Source organism: Eptatretus burgeri, chromosome 18 (assembly GCF_056783735.1).
Source record: "Eptatretus burgeri isolate ZD-2024b chromosome 18, Ebu_testis_v1, whole genome shotgun sequence".
Classification (NCBI taxonomy): domain Eukaryota; kingdom Metazoa; phylum Chordata; class Myxini; order Myxiniformes; family Myxinidae; genus Eptatretus; species Eptatretus burgeri.
Genome location: NC_140978.1, coordinates 40,170,521 through 40,197,154, shown reverse-complemented (window position 1 = coordinate 40,197,154; position 26,634 = coordinate 40,170,521). Strand labels below are relative to the sequence as shown.

Below are 26,634 nucleotides of genomic sequence, written 5' to 3'. Positions count from 1 at the left end.
TGTGCCGCCGCCGAGACGCGTCACGGAATTCATCTCGAACCAATCACGCGCCACCGCTGAGGCGACAGCATCCCAGAGTCGGTCGGCCGCGCCGCACCTCTCGAGTATGTCAGTCCGTGCGCAGGCCAGCCAGACTCACTTGGGTCAACATCTCCCTCTCTCTCATTTGCTCAAAGCTAACCCTTCGACGAAGAAGATGGCGAAAAGAAAAAAAAGATGAGGAGTATCGTACATTTCAGGACGAATGGGCCGAAGAATTCGCCTTTGTGGAGAGAGCAGGTTCTGTGGTGTGTCTAATTTGCAATGACAAAATTGCATCGATGAAACGGTCGAATATAAAGCGGAACTTCGACACGCCATGCTACCTTTGCATCAAAATACCCTGTGGGAGACAGCAGAAAGAAAGCGTGCCAAGAGCGAGTGAGCAGGGTGCAAGCCAGCCAGCAGCAACTCCGCGTATGGACCCGGCAAGGTGACTATAATTCCGCCAGCTTTGCTGGATCTTTAGCAATAGTGAGGAACGGAAAACCATTCACAGATGGCGAGTATGCAAAAACGTTCATGCTGGATGTCGCCAATGAACTTTTTGATGATCTTCCGAACAAAGACAAGATAATCAAACAGATACAAGACATGCCTCTGTCGACAAGAACTGTTCATGATCGTACCATCATGATGGCAAACCAAGTGGAGGAAACGCAAGTGAGGGACATAAATACAGCGCCGTTCTTTTCCCTGGCTTTGGATGAGTCAACAGACGTAAGCCATTTGTCGCAGTTCAGTGTGATTGCAAGATATGCTGCTGGTGATACACTGCGCGAAGAAAGTCTTGCTGTTCTGCCAATAAAAGGGTCCACAAGAGGTGAGTATTTATTCAAGTCTTTCATGGAGTTCGCTCAAGAAAAAAATCTACCTCTGGATAAACTTATCTCGGTGTGTACTGATGGTGCTCCGTGTATGGTGGGGAAAAACAAAGGATTTGTGGCGCTTCTCCGTGAACATGAAAATAGACCCTTCCTAAGTTTCCATTGCATTCTACACCAGGAGGCACTTTGTGCTCAGATGTGTGATGGGCAGCTTGGCGAAGTGATGTCGCTGGTCATTCATGTGATCAACTTTATTGTTGCCCGAGCCTTAAATGCTCGCCAGTTTAAAACACTGCTGGATGAAGTTGGAAATAACTATCACGGTCTGCTTTTGCACAGCAATGTGCGTTGGTTGTCAAGAGGGAAGGTGCTTAGCCGTTTTGCGGCTTGCCTGAACGAAATCCGGACTTTCCTTGAAATGAAAGGGATTGAGCATCCTGAGCTAGCCAAACTGAGTGGCTCCTCAAGTTTTACTATCTCGTGGCTATGACTGAACATCTGAACGAGCTCAACGTGAAAATGCAAGGCATTGGAAATACAGTGTTATCCCTTCAACAAGCCGTGTTTGCTTTTGAAAACAAGCTGGAGCTCTTTATCATGGATCTTGAAACAGGTCGTTTACTACATTTTGAAAAACTGAGACAATTTAAAGATGCATGCACAGCAAGTGAGCCCACTCAAAACTTTGATCTCCACCAGTTAGCTGGCTTCACATCCAGTCTCCTACAGTCATTCAAAGCACGCTTTGGAGAATTTCGTGAGCACACTCGTCTTTTTAAGTTCATCACCCATCCAAACGAGTGTTCACTGAACACAGCCGACCTGAGTTACATTCCTGGTGTCTCCGTCAGAGATTTTGAAGCAGAAGTGGCTGACCTGAAGGCCTCAGACATGTGGGTGAATAAGTTCAAGTCACTGAATGAAGATTTGGAAAGAATCGCACGACAGAAAGCAGAGTTGGCGAGCAAGCGCATGTGGACAGAAATGAAAAAACTTCAACCCGAAGACCAGCTGATTATCAAAACTTGGAACGCGCTTCCTGTCACATACCACACACTGCAGCGTGTGAGTATTGCTGTATTGACCTTGTTTGGATCTACGTATGCATGTGAGCAGTCATTCTCACATCTTAAAAACATCAAGTCCAACCTACGATCACGTCTAACGGATGAAAGCCTCAACGCTTGCATGAAGCTTAACCTCACCAAGTACCAACCAGACTACAAAGCCATCAGCAAATCCATGCAGCACCAGAAGTCCCATTAATGGTGAGTATTATAACAACATTATTTAAAAGAATAAATTCAGAGGCTTATTATACTCACATTTAGTTGAATTCAGTCTTAAAATATATTATATGGCTCTCACTGAAATAGATTTCCAAATATTTTGCTTTAATGGCTCTCTGAGTCAAAAACGTTCCCGACCCCTGCTCTAGAGTCTAGACCTTTAAGACCCTTTCGAACCACAAGACACCGAAGGCCCTTAAAAACCCCAAGACCCCTCAAGACTCCTAAAATCCTTTTGACACTTTTTACCCCGAAGACCCCTAAAATCCCTCAGAACCCTGAGACCCTTTAATATCGTTAAGAGCCTTAAAGACCCCTAAGACCCTCCTTCCCACATAATGCAGCCCGACTACGACCTCCCTCCATCGGGAGATGAGCATCTATCCCACTTGGGACTATTCATTTCATTTGGGGTCTTTTTTATACTCACTCCGGCATTGAAACATGACATAAAACATACATCACCAAATTGTGCACATCATCTTGTGTGAACTTCACCGGTTTGATGTTCTCCTTCATTTCACAAGGAATTTAAAAGGTCAACAGGAATCAGGAATTCATGTTTGGTTTAATAAATAAATATGGCTTCAATTAACACTTAATTGTTGTTTTTTTCTTGAATAAATATTTTGAAATGAAGATTTTAGTATTTTTTTGGTGTCTTTGTACTCTCCATTGCCCCGGACCCCCAAAACAACTGCGATTACATCATATATCACTTAACCCACGACGTCTTCTTCAGAACACTTTTGCTTCTGGATTTGTGTTTGTGTGCAACCTACATATGTCTTTTCAATAGAAACACCATAATCGCATTATCAATTTCAACAAAATTTGAAGCGATCGAAAGCCGACGTGATCCCCACGAAGACAAGAGATCATTGTCATCGAACGGAAAAGAATAAAAGCACAAGAAAAAGGACAGAAGAGCTGCCGAGAAGCGCCAGAAACTAAGGGTAAGTAGCATACTGTTGTCCCGGCAGTTGTATAGTTATGTTCAATCAGTGTTAACTAACCTTTGTACATCACTCACTCACTACACGAACATGTACATTGTGAGGATAGTCCCATCCAGTATGGTAATAAGCCGCACCCGCTGGTGTCGACAATTGTTCACCCTTTTGCTTTTCAATGAGAGCAGTTCTCATTACTACAATCATTACATAGAAGTGTTACATCAAAATATCACCGACCTCCACATTTACCACGTTCTAACTCTATGATTTACAACTTACCAGTTGTTTTTGCCGAGTCTTTCTTCAACGTCGTCATCGTGAACGCCAGGTATTTCACGAACGATGTCATCCCCAATTTCCACCTCGGGTTCATACGTGTATGGTATGAAAGCACCTCCGACATCATGAATTTGACTATCGTCGTAATCTGGGGATTCTTGATCAGAAAAGTATTAATCAAATTCACTTTCTGACGAGTCTGAAGGGAGTTGTGCGGCCATTATTCTTTGCGTGCTGAGACAATTATACTGGTGATGATGTCACGCAGGACTCAATGACCATCGAGGTTTTTGGGAATTTTTCGGGGTGGTACCAGCCAGGTTGGGTTTTTAGCTTGTCTGGAATTCCAATTCCAGGTAATCATTGTCATTGTGTACTGTCCATCCATCCGTCCATCTCCTATTTTGACTTCGGATAAAATTTGGCAGCAAGGTTCCACTCCTGACTGGTAAACGGGGATTGCAAAGCTTGTTCCAGTCACGTGACTTTAAGTAGTCAAAATGGTGGGCTTAGTAAATTCCTTCCAAAATCTTCTTCTCCAGCCCAACCAGTCAGAATGCTGCCAAATTTGGGTTTCAACATGAGGCTAAGGTTGGGATGCAAAAATGCGGAGATCATGGTGATCACGTGACCGGAAGTGTGTCAAAATGGCCGAATTAGTCAATTTTTGAGAAAATCATGTAAATTCCTTCAACAATCTTCTTCTCCTGACCCACCAGTCAGAATGCTACCAAATTTGGATTACAACATTCGGACAGGGTCCTGATGTTAAATTGTGGAGGTCATACTGATCATATGACTGGAAGTGCGTCAAAATGGAGGTTGCATAAATTCCTTCAAAAATCTTCTTCTCCAGTCCCACCAGTCAGAATGCTACCAAATTTGGGTTACATTAGGCCAGGGGAGGGATGTTAAATTGCGGTGGTCATGCCGATCACGTGACCGGAAGTGTGTCAATATAGCTGAGTTATTCAATTCTGGGGGGAAAAAAATCGCATAAATTCCTTCAAAAATCTTCTCCAGTCCCACCAGTCAGAATGCGACTAAATTTGGGTAAAAACATTAGGCCAGGGGAGGGATGTTAAATTGCGGTGGTCATGCCGATCACGTGACCGGAAGTGTGTCAATATAGCTGAGTTAGTCAATTTTGGGGAAAAAAAAATCGCATAAATTCCTTCAAAAATCTTCTCCAGACCCACCAGTCAGAATGCTACCAAATTTGGGTAAAAACATTAGGCCAGGGGAGGGATGTTAAATTGCGGTGGTCATGCCGATCACGTGACCGGAAGTGTGTCAATATAGCTGAGTTAGTCAATTTTGGGGAAAAAAAAATCGCATAAATTCCTTCAAAAATCTTCTCCAGACCCACCAGTCAGAATGCTACCAAATTTGGGTAAAAACATTAGGTCAGGGCCCAGATAGGCCACAGGTCCAGTGGTCCAATTTTTTTTTTTTATTATCTTTAACACCTCAAAAAAGAATTCAAATTAAAAAAAACAGTTTTTTGTTCATTTCAAAATTAAAACCATCACATCAAAAAATAAAAATAAAAAAAATTTACATTTCTGATTCTGTGGAGAAATTAAATTTTTTTTATTTTATTTCTGAGACATCAATATCCCACGCTCCACAGCACATTTAACTAAATGGACAAATTCCCAATTTCACCATCTTGGTCTCACAAAGAATGCTTTCACCAGTGTTAATATGACTGTCTTATTTGGCAAGTGACCTGCACAACACGGCGATGGCCCGTTTTATTGCCGAAAACCTGCGGACTCGTTTTAGTATCTATCGTCAAAAACCCATGTTGGAAAGAAAGTTGATGAGAAGGGCACATGGGGAAATCATGGTTTGGCCTTCTGTTTCCAGTGGTTCGTCACGTACTTGCCTTGCTTCACTGTCATACCGAAGAGGAATGCGTCTTCTCACCGAGTTTGCAAGAGCAAGGCTGATTATATCGAGGGAGCTTGTCAAACGAGCTCACACTGCCTACTCTCCTCACATGCAAAACCAACATCTTCTGCAAAACTCCAGCTTATAAGTTTGATCCACAGAGAGATCTCACCAGGAAGGCTAAAAAAAAAAAGGCTGTGGGGAATACGATTGTCAGCACAGTCACACAAAGTGACTCGTCCGTCAGGTCACGGCCATGTTAGAGTTTGACCTCTGCTCACGTGGTGCTTTATGATCGTTGAGATGATTCTATAGCCAGACTGTAATTCGTGAACGTTTGAGATGAGTTCTGAACTGCTTTAAGTCTACCTCGTCAGTAAACGACGATTTCAGTATTCTGGTGAATTCTGCGTCACAAGCAACCTCTTGAATAGCGTTTTCAGCACGTTTGAGGGGGGAAAGAAAACGTATTTTATTTTTATCGACCTGTTTTTAGCTCGCCTGTTCGAAGAACAGAGCTATAGCGATACCCCCGACGTGAGCGTGAGCATGAAAATGTTAAAGTTTTTGGTGCAAGATATTTTTTCCTTTCTAATGTTTTTATCTACCACACTATTTTTTATATGCCCGATATATATATATATGTATATATATATATATATATATATATATATATATATATATATATATATATATATATATATATATATATATATATATATATATATATATATATATATATATATATATATCGGGGCGTATTATGTGATACCATCCGTCCGTCCGTCCGTCCGTCCATCCCTGTCCGCACTCTAACTCCCAAAGTTTTCAACTTTCATGTTTCATATTTGGTACATAGGTACAGAGTGTGGAGACGGTGTGTTGTGACATACGTTCGTCATCTAAAGTGGTTGCCATGGCAACCAGGATGCTGTTTTCCATCCGTTCCTGTCCGCACTCTAACTCCCAAAGTTTTCAACTTTCACGTTTCACATTTGGTACATAGGTACAGACTGTGGAGACGGTGTGTCGCGACATACGTTCGTCATATAAAGTGGTTGCCATGGCAACCAGGATGCTGTTTTCCATGTAGTAGCACAATTCTGTATATACCTTCTTGTTCGGGCATATATTGTGCTCACTTGCGCTCTTGTTACTGATTACAATGTACAAATACATATATTGCTTTAAAATTATTTGGATCAGACTTCACTGCAATGCTTTATAAAAATATTAATTATTAGACGAGTCTTTTAAAAACGAAAAATATATAAACAGGCGAGCATTGAGTGGCTTTGACACCAACTCTGGTTCATCAGGTCCAACTTGTCACACATACACCGTGTATAACTCATTCAGGTTACGCACTATGATTGCATGAGATTTCAGCAGTGAAGTATTATTTTTACAAGTACAATAAAAAGTCGACGTCGACCTCGTGCCATATCTGTATAATTTAGTCACGGATGTTTAATTCATTGTTAATGTATGTTTTATTCATTTGTTACCTCCTGCACTGAAGGTGGATGAAGGTTGTGTTTTCACCCCTGGTTTGCTTGTCTGTCTGTTTGTCTGTTTGTGAGCAGGCTATCTCAAAAGGTTATGGATGGATTTGGACAAAAACTTAGTGGACAGGTTGGGTGTGTGACAAAGACGAATCGATTCGATTTTAGTGAAGATCCAGTTCCGGATACTGGAATTTTTTTTAATTTTTCAAGTGATTCTTCACCATTGAGAGATAGGGATAAACCGATATCTAGCATAATATCTCAAAAAGTTGTGGACGGATTCGGACGAAACTTGGTGAACACATTGGGTGCGTGGCACGGACTAATTGATTCGATTTTAGTGAAGATCCGGATCCGGATCTGGATACGAGAATTATTGAATTTTCAAGGTGATTCTTCACCATCGAGAGATATGGCTCAAAAACGATATAAAGCACGATATTTCAAAAACGTATTGGGCAGGACATGTTCTCGTGGATCAGGCATTACGTGGCGGAAATATACACTCTACTGAGTGCCCTCCTAGTTTTGCCCTGTTTTGATCATGGTGATAGGTACATCGACACACATACTGTGTAAACTGAATCAAAAAAAAATCTAAAAATAAGTCAATATTTCTCCAAAAATAAATAATTACAGTTGCTAAATTGAATTGGCCATTCATATGAAACACCATTAAACAACTATAGTCATTGTGTTGGAGGACATAATTTATTTATTTTGTCATTAAAAAAACAAAAAAAACCCCAAAACAATAATTGTTTGCGAGGAGAAAAGCACAAATCTGTCAATGAGGGCGCATAAGCGCGCGAGTGAATATACACAGATCTCATTCGAGAGTTATAAACTACGAGCATCATATCACGAACCGTCTTGAAAACTTGATCAAACTGTCCGCGTGTGCTTGCTTCTAAGGACATTTTAAATTGAGAAATATGTGTTTGCTTGTGAAAAGTGAGTGTTATTTTTTTGGTGGTAAACAACTCACCCATTCTCCATCAGAACAGCTTGCAGTTCTTGGCATTTCTCTTCTATTCTCACCAAACAGTCAGGACTAAGATCACAGCTATTGCACATCGAAGATACCTGCTCCACTGTTTCCACACCGGGTTGATCTAACCCAAAATCACGAACTGTCCTCTCATCCCCTTTGCTTTTCTTCCCTTTGGAACAATCATGACCTAAAAGCTGCGTTCTGCAACCAATACAAGACCCTGCAGACTCCTTCTCCCTCAAACGATCTTCTTTAGTTCCTTTGGAACATCCACCTGTGCCCGACATCTTCTTCCTGAAAGTTTCCTTGTGTTCAATATACTGAATTGTATGAGATTTCATTGAAATTTCTCCACTAATACCAACCAGGTTCTGATCTTTTGAAATCTCAAGAGGTGGGCATAATCGGCCTTCGGCGTCTTTTCCCTTAATCCCCAATTCCTCGATAAAGACCCCTCTTCCTAATCGTACAGATTCTACTTTTTCCTCTCTGCCTCTACTGCCACTGCAATCACCCTCCAGGGAAGATCTAGATTTGAGATGCGGAGAGTGAGGAAAGCATGGCAAAGTGCCTGGAAGAGCCTGGGAGGGTCAGAAAAGCAAACGTCAGTTCCAAAGAAAGTGCAGGTAATCATAGAAAGCTTTCATTGTTTAAATGATGGACACGTGTTCAGTATAAGCTTGTGCATAGATTCGTCAAGGGCAAAGCTTTCTCAGGTTCATAATGTCACAATATATTAATTAAGCGAAAACAGAGAATTCAAAATGCTCCTTTTTAGGTTCGAGTACTGCAATCAAAAACATTAGGTTAAAGAGGCTGCCGTTTTCAACCACCTTTCCTGTTGTTAAGCACAAAACGAATACTCAGTTAAAATAGGAATGGCACTTTTACGTACCATTCTCATGAAGACGGATTCCATACGATGAATGCACAAAAAGGAAGAAAGGAGATTTTCAAATCTGAGCTGCTTAAAACAGCACGTCCCACACTTAAGCTGATCACAGTGTATCCCCACCATATTATATCGTGTGTCCGTTCACCTTTGCTCCAAAAACTCGAGCATTCCCAGCCAAGGCAAAAATAAGTATATGTTCATTATTGTTCATACCATACCATGTATAATTTGTATCGGTTTATCGTTATTTCCTCTTCCATCATGGCTCATTCCTTCCCTTCCATCGTCTTCTTTTTATGTCTTCATTCTCTTCTATTTTCCCCAACTACTCTTCCTGCCCCCCCCCCTCATCCCCCTCCTCGACCACTCACTATAAGTCATTCCAACATTAGAGGTCTCCAAAAATGGTTGCTTCAATGAGTTTTCCTGCCAGGTTGCTGCAGCATCCAAAAACATCATATGCTTGATGGAAACGTACCTGCAGATCAATGTAACAGACCCTCTCATCACCCTGCATGGCTTTTCCTTGTACGACTTTGATACTCTGACAGAGCTGGCTCATGCCTAGTTGGTGGTAGTGTTGTGTATGTTCCTCCTCCAAAGCTCCCCTCCCCCACACCATCCTGACAACCTACCCCCACCATACCCTCCTCCCACTCCCTCACCCGCACTAATTACCCTCGAGTGCCTCTGGGTTTGACTTACATCAATGACATTACATTCAAATTTTTTTGACGCTGAAACAAACTGATTATAATTTTAAAGTTTCCCAACCAGAATTCCCCCAAACAGATTTCTCTTCTGGACCTGGTTATGTGTTCGCCCTCTCTTGCTTTGTTGATGCACTTATGCTCGAAATGTCAACCGTACATCACTTCCCATTGCAGTCAACACAATCCTATTGGCCTTCAGTTTATAAAGCCCATTGTTTAACTTGCATTCTCAGCTTTGACAGCCAACCAGACAGAAGGCAACCACAGTTCATGCCACAAGACCTAGAATCAGTGTGTCCATCCTCGACAGGCCTCTTGTAACTCCACCAGAATCAACGTGTCTGCCCTCAACATGCCTGTAACTCCTATATATATATATATATATATATATATACATATATATATATATATATATATATATATATATATATATATATATATATATATATATATATATATATATATATATATATACATATATATGTTCCTCTGGCTAACTCAGCAATGGATGGATGCCATGAACATAACTTCACAAATGAAAGACAATTCTTCATCCCTTACATGCAGACAGCAGCTGCTTTAATAGCTGCTGCTCTGGAGGAATTTAAATGTATTTAACCACTTGGAATATGAAGTTAGATGTTGAATCTGTATTTACACAATAATCACATGGCTTACTCTTCAATCCTCTTCAATGGTCGGCTTTTTGCAAAAGTATAGTCATTAGACCATGTTTGGCTTACAATCCACCATGACCTGCCATTGGCCAAACGCATCTCTAAGCTAGTAGCCTCCAGGTCTGGGTGTTGCCTTGATATTATTTGCAGAGCTGTCTTTCATTGGATGTCAACAGATCCTAATAGTGGAAAATGCATTCATCTACAGTGCAGTGGAGAATGGTTCCACTCTGTTGGCTGGTGCTGCTACATCTCACATTGCACTCATGGATACAGTGGAATGTATGGCTCTGAGTATAATAATTGGTATCTCTCAGCAATAAGTTGAAGTGTAGGGATTGCTTTGATTGTCAATCCAATTTGATGTACCAGTAAATGATGTGACTGATCAGGTAAGATCAAGTAAAAAAACACAGGATGCAAATGGGAGTCCTGCTTTACGAGGCTTCCTGTTATGGATGTGTCAATACATTACTCTTCCACCAGCAGAAATCATTATATATATATATATATATATATATATATATATATATACACACACACACTGCTGTTAGGGAGAAAAGGAGAAAAAAAAATGAGAGAAAAGGAGAAAAGGAGGATGTGGGGAGAGAGAGGAGCAGAAGGGAGAGAAAAATGAGAGAAAAGTAGAGAAAAAGGGAGAGAGAGAGGAGGAGGAAGTGGGAATAGAGAGAAGAGAGAAATGGAGACAAAATAAGAGAAAAGGGAGAAAAGGAGGGAGGGGAGGAGGAAGTGGAGAGAAAGAGAAAAGGAGAGAAACAATTTAAATTTTTAAGCTGTTAGAGCGAAACAGTTGCATAGGCTCCACCTATTAGGGAGAGAGAATCCACCTATTATGTACTTTACCGTTCAAAAGTTTTATAACACCCCCATGTTTCCAATTTTTACTGAAATTTCAGCAGTTCAAGTCCAGTGAATAACCTGAAATGGTACAAAAATAAGCGGTAAACTGCCAGAGGTTAAAAAAAGTTTAGGTTAACAAAAACTGAAAAATAAAGTAAATTTCAGAGTTGTTAAAAAAGGCCCTTTTCAGGGAACAACTAATGGGTTAGCAACTGCAGCTGTTCTGTAGCAGTGGAAGTAAATCAAGTCTTGAAAGTTGATGCAAACAATTCCTGCAGGTGTCCCAACTTTTGTTGATTACACTGAACAACAAATTTTTTTTACTGGAGATGTGTAAAGTGATTTAGACTAATTTGGGTACGCTGATTTCAAAAATCATAACCGTTTTGCTGTATCACGTCAGGATTTTCAGTAACAGAAATATTCCCATTGCCTAGAAGTCAGGATTTCAATGAAATTTACAAAAATTCATTTATTCATTTATTTCATCATGAATGCTTCAAAATTATAGAAATTACAGAAAAACTCCACTAGAATGTAATTAAAAATGCTTTAGGCATTTGGCTTTGCGTTTGTGCTGCTCTGTGTCAGTTTCACGATGCAGGAACCAGCAGAAATCGCCCATCATGTTCGGGTTGTGCCGCCCTTGGTAACGCGTCTCCATGAGTGAAATTTCTTGGTGGAATCGCTCGCCGTGCTCGTCCGAGACTGCTCCCAAGTTGTCAGGGAAGAAGTTCAGGTGCTGGTGTAGGAAATGGATTTTCAGGGACATCCTGGAGCCAAGTTTCCTGAAGGACTCCAGCAGCTGCTGCACTATTTCTTCATAGTTGTCCGCGCGCTCGTTCCCCAAGAAGTTGTCCGTCACAGCTTTGAAGCTCCTCCACGCTGCCAGCTCTTTGGGGTTTAGAGTTGTCGGAAAAGTTTCGTCCTTCATAATCTGTCGGATTTGCGGTCCAACAAAGACACCAGCCTTGATCTTGGCCTCCGACAAGGTGTTGCCAAACTTTTCCTTGAGGTATAAAAACCCACGCCCATTCAGATCCATTGCCCGTACAAAACTTTTCATCAAGCCGAGCTTTATGTGGAGTGGTGGAAGGAAAACCTTGGCTGGGTCGACAAGGGCGACATGCTTCACGTTGTGTCGACCAGGTACATGCTCTTTTCGCTCTTCCCAATCTTTCTTCGTCCAGTGATTCTTGTCGTCTCTGCTATCCCAGAGACAAAGGAAGCACATGTATTTCGTGTAGCCTGACTGCAGCCCTAACAACAGCGCCACCACTTTCAAGTGTCCGCAGATGTGCCTGTTGAAGTCATTGTACTTGATGGAATCAAGCAGCTGCCGCATAGTCTCATAGGTCTCTGTCATGCCGAACGCGTGAGCCAGTGGGACTGGTGGTTTCTCGTTGCCATTGTGGAGCAAAACAGCCTTCAAGCTGTTCTTCCCCGAGTCGATGAAGAGGCGCCAGTCTGCAGGATCGTGATCACACCCAAGTTCTTTCAACAGACCGTTGATGTCACTGCAGAATGTCATCGTGTCTTCCATCTCAAAGAACTCAGCCATGTCTCTGTGACGTGCTCTGAACAAGGATATCTTGGTGTTAGGTTCAAGTAGATTCCACTGCTGCAGCCTTGATCCAAGCAGCTCTGCCTTCGCCTTTGACAGCGAGAGATCTCTTACAAGATCATTTAAGTCTCCCTGGTTCAGAAGGTGCGATTCTTGAGTGTCGGGTTCAAAAGGTTCATCATCACCATCCTCTTCACCACTGCTTACAGCTATGTTCTGATCAGCTGGAGGTGTTGGAACGGGGTTCTCGTCATCATGAGGCACAGGTTTACGAGCAGAGACGCAGTCAGCGTACTTGATGTGACCTTTATTCTTCTTGTTGAAGCCGGCGATGCTTGTGCAGCAGAAATAACAATCATCATGATGATTCTGCGGCTCACGCCATATCATGGGCACCGCAAATGGCATGCTCGCGCGCTTGCCCACCAACCACTGAGTCAAGGTTGTGTGACAGCTTGTGCAGCAGATGTGTGGTGCCCAGCTCTGTTCTTGGTCCCCCACCTTACACCCGAAGTAGTGAAAGTAGGCGGCCTTCATTTTCACTGCTGTAGATATACTTCGCTGTTGATCTTTTTTGGTATACCGACCACAGACATAACAGAAGTTGTCAGGATGATTGGTACAGGAACGCCTACTCATCTTTATCTGAAAGAAAGAAATATAACACAAGTTAACAACAATTGTACGAAATAGACATGTTAAAGACATATGTAAATTTCATTGAAATCCTGACTTCTAGGCAATGGGAATATTTCTGTTCCTGAAAATCCTGACGTGATACAGCAAAACGGTTATGATTTTTGAAATCAGCGTACCCAAATTAGTCTTAATCACTTTACACATCTCCAGTAAAAAAAAATTTTTGAAATTTGTTGTTCAGTGTTAGTTATAAACCCTCTGTCTATAAAAAAGCAGTGTTGGAACAGACTGTGTTGCTACACCCTCTGAAGCATTATTTGGACAATATTTCCCTGCAGGAAGTAGTGTATTGCTCTCATAATGGCGAGAAAAAGACAATTAACAAAGGAAGACAGACAGACCTTTATAACCCTTAAAAGTGTTGGTCTTTCCTGTAGAGAAATTGCAAAGAAGCCAACGTGTCAGTGAGTACAGTTTCCTACACCAACAAAAGGCACTTGGAAACTGGAGGAAACTCTGACAGGAAGAGGTCTGGCAGACCCAAAGCCACAACACAATCAGAAGACAAGTTTCTGAGAGTCAACAGCTTGCATGATAGGCAGCTCACAGGATGGCAGCCTCAAGCACAGCTTAACACTGGTCAAAGTAAGGAAGTCTCAGTTTAAACTGTGAACAGAAGACTTCGAGCTGCAGGTTTAACAGGTCGAGTGGCAGTAAGAAAGCCATTGTTAAGATGGCAAAATAAGAAAAAGAGGCTTGCCTGGGCCATGGAGCACCGCCAGTGGACTACTGCAAACTAGAAGAAGGTCTTGCAGACCGATGAGTCAAAATTTGAAATCTTCGGTTCATCACGCAGGGTTTTTGTACGCCGTCGAGTCGGTGAAAGGATGGTTCCTCAGTGTGTGACACCAACTGTCAAACATGGAGGAGGAAGCGTGATGATCTGGGGCTCTTTTGCTGGCTCCAGACTCGGCGACTTGCACAGAGTGACTGGCACCCTGAACCAAAAGGGCTACCACAGCATTTAGTTTGTCTACGCCTAGTTGGTCAGGGGTTCATCCTACAGCAACATAACGACCCAAAACATACCTCCAGGCTATGTCACAACTACCTTAGAAGAAAAGAACATGATGGTCGGCTTCAAATCATGGAATGGCCAGCACAGTCTCCAGACTTAAACCCCATCGAGCTGGTTTGAGATGAACTGGACAGAAGGGTGAAAGCAAAGCAACCTACAAGTGCAACACATTTGTGGGAACTTCTGCAACAGTGTTGGGAAGAACTTTCCGAATAATATTTGATTTCAATTGCGGAAAGAATGCCACGAGTATGTTCGGCTGTTATATCTGCAAAAGGTGTGTACTTTGATGAGTCAAAAATTTAGATTTAATTTTGTTCAACAAAACGATTCCATGATTTCTTTTTTATCTGTAATTGTTTATTTGTTCTGTACTTTAATTTCAGAGTACATTGAAACATTAAACTGCTTAAATTTCAGTAAAAACAGGAAAAATATGTGGTGTTCTAAAACTTTTAACCGGTAGTGTGTGTGTGTGTGTGTGTGTGTGTGTGTGTGTGTGTGTGTGTGTGTGTGTGTGTGTGTGTGTGTGTGTGTGTGTGTGTGTGTGTGTGTGTGTGTGTGTGTGTGTGTGTGTGTGTGTGTGTGTGTGTGTGTGTGTGTGTGTGTATATATATATATATATATATATATATATATATATATATATTGTTGTGGTTACCAGATTCGCAAACCACCATTCAGGTCCCTTAGGTGAGGTATCTCGGTAAGTGCATGTGTAGTTAGGCCCAAACCCGTTGTCTAGTGGGAATACATGTCATTTATACGTGCTGCGACTCTTCAGGATAGCCGTTTTTCTTTCACTATCTTTATTTTGGACCAATCGCCATCACCACAACCACAACATCAACCACCAACCACAACACCGCTTCACCACAACCGCCATGACCTTTACCGTCACAACTCGCCACCATCGCATCACCGTCATCTCGCGCCACTCATGGGCACCGATGCTGGACTCGTGTAGGGCGCACGTTGAACAGCGTGTACAAAACCACGGATTTTCTGCTTCAAAAACGGATCCAAAACGACACACGCCCACTTTTTGCCGTCCAATCGGTGAGCGAGGGGCGAATTGGCCCCGCCCCCAGGGCGATCGATATATGCAAATTTGTGGATCAAAAAGCCTTCACGCCCACTTTTTGTCGGGCCAATGGGGAGCGAGTTGAAAGGTCAAAGGGAGGGGGTCAAAGGCGAAGTTACGGGGGGATAAAAGGACGGTGTTCGTCAGTAAAAGGCGTAGTAAGAAGTCGGAACGAGGAAGAAGGGAGTCGTAAAGGTCGGAACGAGGCGAAGGAGAGTCGGAACGGAGGGGACGAGCTGTGGAGAGGCGGCGAGTCGGACGAAGGGTGCTCGCGTCGTGCAAGGAGCTGCGCGCCCGAGGGAGGCCGGCAGCGCGACCTGGCCGAGGTGGAGACGCTCGTCGCGCATATAAAAAGATCCTCCATACCCCGAGCATCAGCAACCCCCCTCCTGTTTCCCCCCGCGCTGAGATAGTGCGACCAAGGGGGCCCCGTTCCCACCCCCCTGCCAGGCACTGTCCACGAGGCCCGCGGGTTGCGGGGCCATCGCCGCTCCGCGTCTCATCACCAGACGGGTAGGCCCGACCAGGTCTCGGCCCCAGGCCTACCTCATTCTTGAGGGTATTTCTTTTCCTTGGTTTTGGGTATGTGTTGTCGGCGCCGTCTGTGAAGTAGAATTGTATAAGTGTTGCCGTGTGCTCGGTAGTCGGAATTAGCTCTGCACTGTGTTTTCACTTTTATGTTTGCTTTTTATGTAAATGGAATTGTGTTTTCTTTTTTTGTGTGCATTTGGTGGAATTGTATTTGTGTGCTTCCCGTGTGCCGAGAATAAACGTGCTTTATTGTTGAACTGTCTCCCGCTTCGCTTCGTCATTTCTCCCATTGAATCCTCATCTTGCTTCACGTAAAGGGTTGGTAGTGGGCTGAATACGCCCGATAATTAATCGAACCGTCGAGGTCGACGATAACACCGCTCGGTTATTCTGATAGTACGGAACGGGTCGCTTAAGTGGCCCGTGTCCGAAGTCGACCTGCGGCGAGGTGCGATCGCCCGGTCTACCCTCCGCGTGGGTACTTAGGTAGTTCGAATTTGGCGAGCAACCCTATCCCACGCGGGGGCTGATTGGCTCGATCGCGGTGAGACCGAAAGGTCCACCCGTGACTGGTTCCCGGCGTTAGTCCGAGAGGGTCACGACTGGATTGTCCGTCCGGTGGGCGACGCGCCGCGATTCGAGTTACGTGGCCGTCGCACGCCGGCGGGCGCGAAGACCGCAACACTGGTGTCAGGTCGTGCGATACAAATTCATCGCCCTCCTCGCGGCACTGGTATCGGAGAACAGGAAAACGGGCTCTCCTGTCTCCGGCTAAATTTACGGGAATCGGTCCAGGGGTGAGAGAAGCGACCCCCGATTCCCTCCAAATTACGAGCGAGCGAAATTAACCCTTCACGAGAAGCAAGATGGCGTCTCAAGGCGAGCGGGAGCCGGGGGTATTAGAAATGTATATGTGTAATAATGTAGAGTCCATGGTCCAGGATGGAATCCCCGAGCAGGAAATGTTGATTGTGCAGGAACACGGACTCGCCCAACTGAACCCAGGACCCGAGGTGGGTGCGGCCGCGGTGTATGACACCTCCCCCCCCCCTCTCCACCAAGACCCTTCCCCAACCTTTGCCGAAACGGCTCAGCTGAGTGCATCCAACATGGCCCAGCTATGCGCCATGCTGGCGGCAATGAACAAACAAATGAATGAAGTGAAAACGACGATGGATACAAATACAAATGAAATGAAAAACGAAATGAAAGGCATGAACAAACAAATGAACGAAAAGATGGATACAAATACAAATGAAGTGAAAACGACGATGGATGCGAATACACAGCAAATGAGGGAAGAAATGAAAAAGCTGCGGGGTGAGACGCAGAACATGGGCCGAAGCCTGCAGGCGGGCATGAAGGCCGTGACCGGGGAGATAAAAATGGCGACTCCACGTGTGGGAGCAAACGAGCTGGATGGGGGTGCAACGGCTGACAGGCCTGCGGTGGAGGCGGGTGAAAAAATAATTCGTGGAACGTGTTGGGCGAGGGTCGTGACGATGACCGAAAGGGAAAAATTAAATGGGGAGACCAAAACGTGTGAGACGAGACACGAGGTGACGACAACAGAAATAATAGTTGAGACAAGGGAGGTAAAGGGTGAAGAGTTGGCAGTGACGGTAGCCGGGAAGGGAACCATAGAGGAGAGACTACACGAGGAAGACGGGGTAAGTGACGCGCACGCACACACGGAGGTAGTGGAGGCCAATGGGGTTGAGCTCGCGGAGCGTGTTGGGACCCGGTGCGAGCACCTGCATGGCCTCCTCCAGGAACGAGGGAGGGAGTATGCCCCCTTGAGGCGAGTCACGACCAGGTGAGTTCGGTCGTGCTTTTGCGAGGTTGAGGGGACGAGTGCTGTGGACGGGTGCACGGAGAGCTTGGGGGGTATAGAGGCCCCGGAGACCCTTGTGGGGACACAAATCCCCAGTGTGGTTGTCCCTGTGTGTGTGGTGCAAGGTGTGAGTGCGGCACCGTGTGTGGAAGCGACCCCGTGTGTGAGTGGTGTGGTGGCGATGGTGCCAGAGTGCGTGCTTCCCAGCACGCCGGGTGTGGATGGGGCACCGTGTGTGAGTGAGGCCGTGTGTGTGAGTGAAACGGCCAGTATGAGTGAGGCACCACGTGTGAGTGGTGTGGTGGCGATGGTGCCAGAGTGCGTGCTTCCCAGCACGCCGTGTGTGGATGAGGCACGGAGTGTGAGTGAGGTACCGCGGGTGAGTGCCCCCGCGTGTGTGGATGAGGCACGGTGTGAGAGTAGTGAGGCACGCGTGAGTGAACGGCCGTGTGCAAGGTCGCTGTGTGCAAGGGAGACCGTGTGTGTGAGAGAGCGAAGTGTGAGGGAGATGTCGGTTGGCATGCGGGAGCACGCAGCCGCATCTCCCGGTGTGAATGTGATGGTGTGGACTGTGTAGCCGAACACGCAGGTGTGCGTGGGTGGAATGGAGACGACGACGGCGACAGAGGAGAGAAAGCCGGGTAGCGGCTGTGGTTGTTTCGAGGACCGTGCCGGGTTCACCCAGCAGTGAGCACGCGGTCCGTGCTGTGCAACGCACGAGACCGCCACGTGCTCGCTTGCGAGAGTGAAGTCCCGGTCCGGAAACGCACGCGGTGGATTTGCCGATCCCGCGGACGGACAAAGTTTAGGCAGGTAAATGGATTTGGACCGGACGGGTTCTCCACGCGATCGTGTGTGTTCAGCTCCAACGGGCAGGGCACATGTGTTCGCGTGGGGAACCCTCGAGACGTGTGGCTTTGTGTTTTTTTTATATGCGCACGGTGACGTCATGGCTGCACGTGTGGTTGGAATCCGGCAGGAGGGGTATCTCTGCCGGATGGTCCCGTCCAAGGAGGGACGAGGAACACGTGCAGCTGCATGACGTCACGGGCAGGTGCAAAGTGCGCGAGCTCTGAGTTGCCGCGCAGGTGCTGCGCATGAAAAAAAAAAAAAAGCAAGCCTCACTTTCGGGTGTACAGGATTCCTGGGCAAGGGGTGAAAGACCCCCTTGCCCTGGGCACAGGATGGAAACTAGTTAGGGGGAAGGGTTAGCTTAGTTAGACCGACTTCATGGGGCAGGGGTAAGTCCTCATGGAGTCCGTGGAATGGATTAGTTAGAGGGATTGTAGCCAGATTTAGGTGGGGAAATAAAATGATTTATTTGGGGACATGGACAGACTTGTGAATGTGTAGAGGGGACGTAGTTTAGCTACGTAGTGTTAAAAGGAACGTGCTGTAGTTTAAGGGACGACGTGGGAGCACGAGTTAGTCAGGGGATGTAGTTAGAAGGATGGCAGAGTTCAGTGGTGTGTGTGTTGAAGAGTTGTGGGTTGTGAGGTGAGTACTTGTTGAGTGAGTGAGGCCAGCGGGTCTGTGTGTGTGGAGTGAATGGGGAATGCATGGTGCGATGAGTGATTGGGGGGAGGAGTGACTCCCGCCCAAGGGACCCCGGGGTCAGAGTAAAGTGAGTTAGCTGGGTTAGTCAAATTGAAAAATGGAGGTCGTTTTGCTGTTGGTGGGAAAGTAGGCTCGAGACCCATTTGGAGGGGTGCAGGAGCCCTGTTGACGGGCTTGGGAGCGTGGCTGCGAAAGGTGAGTATCGCTGAGTGGCGACCCGCGGCACCAGGCTAGTCGGCCGCGGTAGGCTGGCGGCCCATGGGGGGCCGGGATAGTAGTGGCACGGGTGCGCCTGCTTGGTGCGGGGGCCCGGGGCGCCATTAGCCGCGTGGGCAGTGTTGTGGGCACGGGTGACCCTCGGAAAGGGGCCCGGAGGCCGGCCTGCCACGTGTGCGTTTCAGGGGAGGTGCCATGGGGGCACTCCCGGTGTTAGGGAGCTGGTAGGCTCGGAGGCAGTGTAGTGCCCGGGGGTGCCATAGCGGGAGATTCGGCAGAGGGTCGTGCCTGCCAAAGGGAGCCACGTGTCCCAGCCAGGAGACCGTGTGAGGGCACGGAGAGAAAATTGGGGGGCGAGGCCCGAAATTGTAAGGACACCAACACAGGCGACGGGAATCTGGGTTGTTAGAACCAACAGTTTAAGCGAGAGGCGCTTGTTGAAAGCCCCGGGGTAGTTTAACAGTTAAATGGTTAGGGTAGATTAGGAGATGTACCCCTCCGCACCATCCATCCCCTCGCTGTCGTTGTGGGCCGCTGGACCCACTTGGTGTTAAGATCGCCGAACTCTGGGGAGGCCATTCTGAGGCTTGAATTGGGCCTCGACACAGGACATTAGCTCTCCCTTGTTCCCCTCTGGGAAGGGAACGTAGGGGTTGGGAGTAGGCTAGGTGACAGAATAGGTTAGCCGAACAAAGACGATAAAGGGGGTTAGGGGACGATTTATAGAGGGGAAGTAAAAATAAAAACAACAAAAAAATAAGTTGGGGCTAAATTGGGGTTTGACAAATTAAGGGAGTGGGTATGTACAGTGACAGGCAAAGGCGATAGGTTGGGAGGGAGACAGGTAGGGAGGTCCGAGCCCGCCTTCCGAGTGGCCAGCACCACCGCACTCCCTCCACCAACCTCCACTGAAGGGCAAGAGCTGGCCAACTTCATCGGCTGGCCGTGTTTTGCTTCAAGGCGGAGGCCGGCCAACTTCATCGGCAGCTGTGTGCTGCAAGGCCTGTGCCGGCCAGTTCATCTGCTGGCTGTTTTTCTTCGAGGCCTGTGCCGGCCAGTTCTTCTGCGGGCTGTGTTTGCCTGCAGCGTCCTTCTTCTGCGGGCTGTGTTTGCCTGATCACCTTTGCCATGCCATGCCCACTGCCCCTGTTCACCAGCCCCGTTCAATTTTTGCTTTGCCCCCCCCTGTTCATTTCCATGTGCGCCAGGATCTGAAAGCAACAGTTTGCAAGCTGCAAGAACTGCCCTGTTGGCAGCTACAACACGGGCCTGCAGTGGCGGCCCGTGCACCGTGTTTGTGTTCATGCATCCATTCGTTGTGCTCATTGCGTGTGCCACTTGAGCTGGCACGGAGACTGCGTTGTGCAGCCCAAGCACCGTTGTGGTTCACTGAGTTCAGTTCAAAAAGGAAGGCCTTGGACTGCGTGTGAGCAGCCAGCCACGTTCCCTGTCACCTGCATTGTTTGAGTCAGAGACTGCATGTGGGCAGCCTGGCTCCCTGCTAACTGCTTTCTTTTGCAGAGTTCAATGATCCTGGGCCATGGTTTAGTGTAAAATTTGTAAGTTAAGGTTAAGATGTACTGTACATATGAGTGCGCCCCGGCATGTTTGTCTTAGCGCCGGCAATTTTATTTAAGTCGTCCGTGTGAGTGAGTTTGTTTAGATAGTTACGCAGCCCTTAGGTTATTTATTTTGGGGACACGAATACCATGAATGTCGCACTCAGGGATCCGTAGGTAAAGTGTACTAGGGGAAAACTACACATGATGGCACACGAAATTTGACGACTCGGGACGAGTCTGTAAAAGGGGAAGGAGGTAGTGTTGTGGTTACCAGATTCGCAAACCACCATTCAGGTCCCTTAGGTGAGGTATCTCGGTAAGTGCATGTGTAGTTAGGCCCAAACCCGTTGTTCTAGTGGGAATACATGTCATTTATACGTGCTGCGACTCTTCAGGATAGCCGTTTTTCTTTCACTATCTTTATTTTGGACAAATCGTCATCACCACAACCACAACACCAACCACCAACCACAACAGCGCTTCACCACAACCGCCACGACCTTTACCGTCACAACTCGCCACCATCGCATCACCGTCATCTCGCGCCACTCATGGGCACCGATGCTGACTCGTGTAGGGCGCACGTTGAACAGCGTGTACAAAACCACGGATTTTCTGCTTCAAAAACGGATCCAAAACGACACACGCCCACTTTTTGCCGTCCAATCGGTGAGCGAGGGGCGATCTGGCTCCGCCCCCAGGGCGATCGATATATGCAAATTTGTGGATCAAAAAGCCTTCACGCCCACTTTTTGTCGGGCCAATGGGGAGCGAGTTGAAAGGTCAAAGGGAGGGGGGTCAAAGGCGAAGTTACGGGGGATAAAAGGACGGTGTTCGTCAGTAAAAGGCGTAGTAAGAAGTCGGAACGAGGAAGAAGGGAGTCGTAAAGGCTCGGAACGAGGCGAAGGAGAGTCGGAACGGAGGGGACGAGCTGTGGAGAGGCGGCGAGTCGGACGAAGGGTGCTCGCGTCGTGCAAGGAGCTGCGCGCCCGAGGAGGCCGGCAGCGCGACCTGGCCGAGGTGGAGACGCTCGTCCGCGCATATAAAAAGATCCTCCATACCCCGAGCATCAGCAACCCCCTCCTGTTTTCCCCCGCGCTGAGATAGTGCGACCGCGGGGCCCCGCTCCCACCCCCTGCCAGGCACTGTCCACGAGGCCCGCGGGTTGCGGGGCCATCGCGCTCCGCGTCTCATCACCAGACGGGTAGGCCCGACCAGGTCTCGGCCCCAGGCCTACCTCATTCTTGAGGGTATTTCTTTTCCTTGGTTTTGGGTATGTGTTGTCGGCGCCGTCTGTGAAGTAGAATTGTATAAGTGTTGCCGTGTGCTCGGTAGTCGGAATTAGCTCTGCACTGTGTTTTCACTTTTATGTTTGCTTTTTATGTAAATGGAATTGTGTTTTCTTTTTTTTTGTGTGCATTTGGTGGAATTGTATTTGTGTGCTTCCCGTGTGCCGAGAATAAACGTGCTTTATTGTTGAACTGTTCTCCCGCTTCGCTTCGTCTTTTCCTCCATTGAATCCCCATCTTGCTTCACGTAAAGGGTTGGTAGTGGGCTGAATACGCCCGATAATTAATCGAACCGTCGAGGTCGACGATAACACCGCTCGGTTATTCTGATAGTACGGAACGGGTCGCTTAAGTGGCCCGTGTCCGAAGTCGACCTGCGGCGAGGTGCGATCGCCCGGTCTACCCTCCGCGTGGGTACTTAGGTAGTTCGAATTTGGCGAGCAACCCTATCCCACGCGGGGGCTGATTGGCTCGATCGCGGTGAGACCGAAAGGTCCACCCGTGACTGGTTCCCGGCGTTAGTCCGAGAGGGTCACGACTGGATTGTCCGTCCGGTGGGCGACGCGCCGCGATTCGAGTTACGTGGCCGTCGCACGCCGGCGGGCGCGAAGACCGCAACAATATATATATATTGTGGTTCTAGGAAACGCATGCCTCCAAGGCAATGGCGTCCAACATATAGTGGTCCCCAGACAGTTATTCCATTAATATACATTTAGATAGCCCCTTCCCTTTTGTCTTGTGGGTCAAGTTGGACGTGCATTGCGGGTATCTCATAGCTAGGTTTGCTTACACCACTAACTTCATTTCTGCTTATCTCTGAGGTAAGTCCGAATTTGCGTCCTCGCAGAGGCCAACACGTGCAGCCGGGGGAGGGGAATAGAAAGCCGCAACAACACCACGAGCATCGACAGCGCAGCTGTGAGGAAACAGCGATATCCTCGAACGAACCTCTGCCGCAAACTCGAGATGATCGTCTGACGTTTCCAATGATCTGGGATAAGATTTTCGGTTGCATTGAAAAGGCATATGAACGAATATCTCTTAAAGAGGCTGCAGGGATGTTGTTTTTCACTACACAGAAGCAAGGCCCTCGGCCAATCGTCAGGGCACGGTCCGGGAGTTCGCGCAAGGCAATTCATGTCGCAGAGTTCGGTGCGGGGCAATGCATATCATGTCGTCAGGTCGGAGCGAGATGATCCCACAACTTGGGGCCATCTTGCCAGAAATGGAGTGGACCCGCTTCCGGCCATCGCAGCCGGGCTCTGTGGGGGCCGGGGCCAATCAGAACGCCCGATTCGGGTGACGACGCATAGCTTCGGGGTGGCTCCCGCCCCGCACCGCAGGGTTTATAAAAGGCGGAGGGCGAAGCCGTTCTCTCGCTGACACGCTGGATCTCCAACTCGCTTTCTCCTCCCATTCTCCTGCGGCTCCGCCTTCTTCACCCACCGTCATTGCTGTGACTCCACCTCCACTTCTCCGCCCTTCTCCGCCTACACGTCACCGACTCCACCCACCCAGCTGGTCCCACCTACCACTCAGTCTAGACTCCGCCTTCTCCACCGAAGTCCCTCCCTTCATGCCCGACGGTCATGTCTCGTTCTCTGGACCGACGCTAACTGCACAAATTGCCACAAAGCAAGAAACGGCACGCCAGCTGTCGGGGAGGTATCGCCCAGCGGAGCATCCCCCCAAAACGTATTGGTGGCACGATCAGGCAATCAGGCAAGGTATTCAGAGACTGTTAGCCTCATCTCCTCTCCTCCTTTTTCTCTTCATCGGGTGTTGTGGTGTGTGTGTGTGTGTGTGTGTGTGTGTGTGTGTGTGTGTGTGTGTGTGTGTGTGTCCTGGCGCCTGTCCTCGAAAGTTAAGATTGCAGAAGATTATAATTATTATTTCGGTTTAAATCTGCTCTGTGTCTGCATTTGTATGTTGCTTGTACATTGTCACACCTCACGCTTCTTCCTATCCCTGCAACACACAACAATAAAACTACTATTCACTGTACCACATAACTTTCCTCGCCTGCTTGTAATTAAATTATTATTAGAAATGTTCCCAGCTCATTTTTGTCTGTTCCTTCATTGATTAAGCATGGTCCGAATCCAAACCGAGCCAGGACTTTATTCTCAATGATCCTTTCCTTTTAGCCGGTACATCCTTGGCAGTGTCGCTCGGCTGCATCCGATCCGGTAAAGTGATCTGGTTCGGACAAGGCGTACCAAGGGCATGTTCCCTGGTAATTAAATCACGTGATTAATTAGGTAACCCGGTTAACGCATAGACGGAGGACCTTAGGTCACGTGGTTAAGTTATTGGCGTTCATAGTCGGTTAGCGACCCGCCACGTCACGGAATAATCTGTGTGCGACAGCCTACAATTCCGGGGAGTCTGGTGGGAGCCGAGATCGCTTCCTCCCCCCCACTAGTGGCCCTCTCACCCGACCCCCACCCCGCAACATGTATATATACAGAGATATGACAGAAGTAAATAGACACCTGAAATTTATTCATTTCAACTGTATAAAGCAAATTTTACTCAGTGATTTGTCCTTATATTCAACTATTTCTTTGCAGAAACGAGTTCCTGGGTCGTGTACGACAATTAACAATGCCTCGAACCGGAGAAGCACACGACCTTTGCAATTTTCAAAGAGGACGAATTGTTGGCCAATCAGAAGGTGGAGTCAGCCAGCATCAGATCGCACAGAACCATGGCATTCCGTTTTCTATGGTCAATCGAGTGATTGTGCAATTTACCAGCGAAGGCAAGGAATCCACAGCTTCCCGTTCTGGTCGATCTGGGCACTCAGAAAGGTGTCTTCAAGCTGTCAAGCGGTCCATTGAGAAAACTCCCTGTTACAAGACAGCAGATGCTGCAGAGGAGGTCCAAGTTAGCTCAAGAACTGCTGTGCAGTACCTTCATCAACTGGGCTACTATGGGAGAGCGGCGAGGGGGAAACTTCTTCTTAGACCAGCCAACATTCAAAGGAGAAAGAAGTGGGCTGACGAGATGGCCACCAGACCCTTGGAGTAATTTTTTCAGATGAGTCCCAATTTGCTCAATTTTCTGACAGTGGACACGTATGGGACAGGAGGTTTCCCAGTCAAGAGTTCTCTTTGAACCGATTGCAGACAACTGTCAAACACGGTGGTTTTTCAGTGATGGTGTGGGGAGCAATCTGGAGCACTGGCCGGTCAGAGCTTGTGGAGTGTGTTGACAACATCAACTCTACGATATACATTTCTATCATTGAGGATGGATGTCTCCCAGTCTTCTCCACTGGTCACATGGTCAGAAATAACACTGCTCATGGAAGATGGAGCTCCATGCCACACTGCAAAAAAGATCAAAGAATGGCAGGACAGAAATGGGATCAAGCGACTTCCATGGACAAGTCGGTCTCCTGACATGAATCCCATTGGACACCTCTGGGCCGTATTGGATCGAGCTGTGTGGAAAAAGTCCAGGAAACCAACATCACAGGCAGAATTGCTAAACCTTTTGCATGAAGTCTGGGCAGAAATTCCACAAGGAAAAATTTGGAACTCATTAGTTCTATGTCTAAAAGATAAAAGCGTTGAAATCTGCAAATGGCAAGTCCACCAAATATTAGCGGATGTATTAAAATGGATCAAATGTTCTTCAAATGTTAAATAAATATAAACTTTTAAAACCATGGGGTCTATTTACTTCTGTCATGTCTGTGTATGTGTAATATATATATATATATATATATATATATATATATATATATATATATATATATATATATATATATATATATATATATATATGTGTTTAGTGGGTACCAGGAAGGAAGTGCCACGTCAGTGATTGCTGCATGCATCCTGACCAACAGGAAATGCCTGCCGCATAGTAACCTGTCGGTGGTACACAAAAGAGATCTGGGAGCAGCCAAGAACAATTTAAATGTTAAAGCTCTTCGAGCTAAACAATTGCAAAGGCTCCACCTATTAGGCATGAGCTTAGTTGAGCTACAGTCCATGACTTGTCCGTAGGATTACATTGCAACCAAGAAGAACATAATTAAATTCTCAATTTAATATAAACTAGTGTTCCTTCTTCAGAGTGGACTGGCCTATAAAATTAAGAAAAATTGGAACGTGAGCATATTTATTAATTACGTACTACTGACCTATCCGATGAAGATGTAGGTTGCTCTGCTAAGCTCATGCCGAACAGGCATAGCCTATGCAACTGTTTCAAGAAATGATTTGCCAAAAACAGTTTGGTGCATTGGCTTTATGTGATGAATAATTATATAAGCCATGGACTTAATGATCAGGCATGGTCCACAAATCAGGTTTAAGAACCACAAGGCA

General features: G+C 46.7%; 1 protein-coding gene across 8 annotated transcripts in view; it reads right to left on the bottom strand.

The window, feature by feature from the left end:
* The window catches only part of LOC147008949 (uncharacterized), an 82,742-nt gene that overhangs the window by 40,198 nt on the left and 15,910 nt on the right, over positions 1-26,634 (bottom strand). For 3 of the 8 annotated variants that reach the window (XM_085864416.1, XM_085864417.1, XM_085864418.1), the window contains exons 1-2: positions 8,684-8,994; positions 7,783-8,369 (exon numbers count right to left, since the gene is read on the bottom strand). In XM_085864416.1, the coding sequence (XP_085720542.1) occupies positions 7,783-8,369; positions 8,684-8,806 (710 nt within the window). In that variant the 5' untranslated portion in view covers positions 8,807-8,994. Of the gene's footprint in view, positions 1-7,782; positions 8,370-8,683; positions 9,013-13,897; positions 14,050-26,634 lie in introns of those variants that run through there. The other 5 variants (XM_085864421.1, XM_085864420.1, XM_085864424.1 and 2 more) reach the window with 3 other exon arrangements.